Genomic DNA, 1,980 nt, shown 5'->3' with positions numbered 1-1,980 from the left:
TAGAGTGCCATACCCCCACCTCTCTTTCCTATCCTGTCCCTCCCTCCTGTAATAATTTGCCTTGAAGAACCATGCTTGAGATCGTAAATGGAAATGAGTCAATGGTGCTAGCCAAACTTGTGATGACATTTGCCAACATAACAAAACCATTACCCAGTATATAATTAGCCATTTTGGTGGGTTCAACTGAAGCTCAGGATTATAATAGCAGAGGTGCTTGAGCTGAAACTTGATTATGCCAATTGACATGTTTGGCCAGAATAAGTATAATCTGCCCATAAAGGATGTATCATGCAGGTTTAAATAAAAATGAAGCAGTTCCTTAGTTGGTGTGGTTTATGCTATTATAATAGTGAGCAGTTGTTTCCTTTGTACAATGTGCATGCACAGAACCAAATCAATAATTGCCTTCCATATTCCAGAATGAAGAAACTGTTTTGGGAGGATGTTCCAAACCCCAAGAACTGTTCCTGGGCACAAGGAGTGAATTTTCAGAAGGTATGGGTTTCCGTGGCCCTGTATTCTTCCTGTGGCTTCATGTTTTGTAGACCTTAATGTGGAGTTTAATTTTTTTTGTTAAACTCGGCATTAGGTGTTATCTAAAAAGTCAATTACAACAGTTTTGAAGCACTGAGAGTAGTAATGCAACCATTGTTTTCAGCTGTATGAAGCTGTCAGTCTGAGAGAGGCCAGAACGTTGGATCCAAATCGGTTTGAATGAATGTAGGGGAAGTTTAGATCTTCAGATAATCGCAGAGCCAAATCCAGCAAACAGATGGCCCTCTGATGTAATACATGTTGAAATCAGTGGGTGCCATATGTGCACATCCAAGGCCAAATTCTTTGCTGGTGTAATTTGCCTCTCCTACATCGATTCAGTTGAGCAGTGATAAATTGGTCTTTAAATAGACCAGTACTAATTTACAGCAGCAGAAAATTTCTCTCAGTTCCAGGATTTGACACTTACTGTGTAATCACTAAGAGCATAATTTGCATTCAGATTATTATTTCTGAGAGAGAGAGCATCTGATGGACAGAAACTCTGTTTAATTTTTTTTAGCTATTAATTTTCATTCCCAGTGAAGTTTTCTTTTCTCATCTTTTTATTTTATTTCATTTCATTTAAACAGAGAATGGACATTCTTTGAAGTCTAATCATGATCACTGCCTGCTGAACCATTGTGCCAGCTCCCAGGCTTCATATACAGAGTTGTTAGAAGATTTTTCTATTTACATTCAGAAGACAGGAAACAGATCAATACAATGCTGATTTGTTTAAAGATAACTAGTTCTGGAAGTAGTTTCATTCAGTACATAAAATGCCCATGCAAAATCAGACCAGAGCCAAGTTTGTTACCCATACTGAACCAGACCAAAAAAACCCAAACAAACCAAAACCCCAGCTCCCTAGTCCTCTCCAAAATACCCGACTTTGTAGGCAGAAAACCAAGCTTTACACTGCATTTCCACAAAATTTACTGACCTGCTTACTAAGGCTCTGTCTTGCAAAGGGTTTAGCGCTTTCAGTTCCTAGCATTCAAAAGCAGTAGAGTGCCCTGCACTTCACAGGAAGTGGCTGTTGAAGCAGAAATGTTTGGTCTGGGGCTCCTGCAGTTCAAGCCCAGTTACCAACTTCATTGCATTTTTTTTCTTTTTTTTTTTTTCGGTAATTTTATTCAGCATGGTAACTAACCTGATTTTAATACACGACAGCTTCGGGAGTTGCAGACGTATCAAGGAGGCTAAGTCTGGCCTTTAGAGGTGCATGTGGCTCCCAGAAAGGTGATCCACCACTGTGTATGTGCATCTGAGTGCATAATTTTAAGATTTGCAGAAATAATTGTGTCCGTTGTGCCTTGGTTTTCTATTAGAAGGACCATGTGCATATTTTATACAGTTATTTAGTTATTGTCTGAATATACGTAGTTGCATAACAGAGCCAGTTCAGTCAAAATCTAATGGGAGACTTTAAAAATCATG

At 38.9% G+C, this 1,980-nt stretch overlaps 1 protein-coding gene across 4 annotated transcripts in view; it reads left to right on the top strand.

Annotated features, from left to right (window-relative positions):
* Positions 1-1,980, top strand: part of LEPR (leptin receptor) — a 73,445-nt gene that overhangs the window by 58,732 nt on the left and 12,733 nt on the right. For 2 of the 4 annotated variants that reach the window (XM_019528438.1, XM_019528437.1), the window contains exon 17: positions 423-498. In XM_019528438.1, the coding sequence (XP_019383983.1) occupies positions 423-498 (76 nt within the window). Of the gene's footprint in view, positions 1-422; positions 499-1,130; positions 1,974-1,980 lie in introns of those variants that run through there. The other 2 variants (XR_002099626.1, XM_019528439.1) reach the window with 2 other exon arrangements.

The sequence above is a fragment of the Gavialis gangeticus genome, unplaced genomic scaffold (genome assembly GCF_001723915.1).
Source record: "Gavialis gangeticus isolate Ggan-Ray unplaced genomic scaffold, GavGan_comp1, whole genome shotgun sequence".
In the NCBI taxonomy this organism is placed as follows: domain Eukaryota; kingdom Metazoa; phylum Chordata; order Crocodylia; family Gavialidae; genus Gavialis; species Gavialis gangeticus.
The sequence above is the reverse complement of the archived record's forward strand: the minus strand, read 5'-3'. Positions and strand labels throughout refer to the sequence as shown.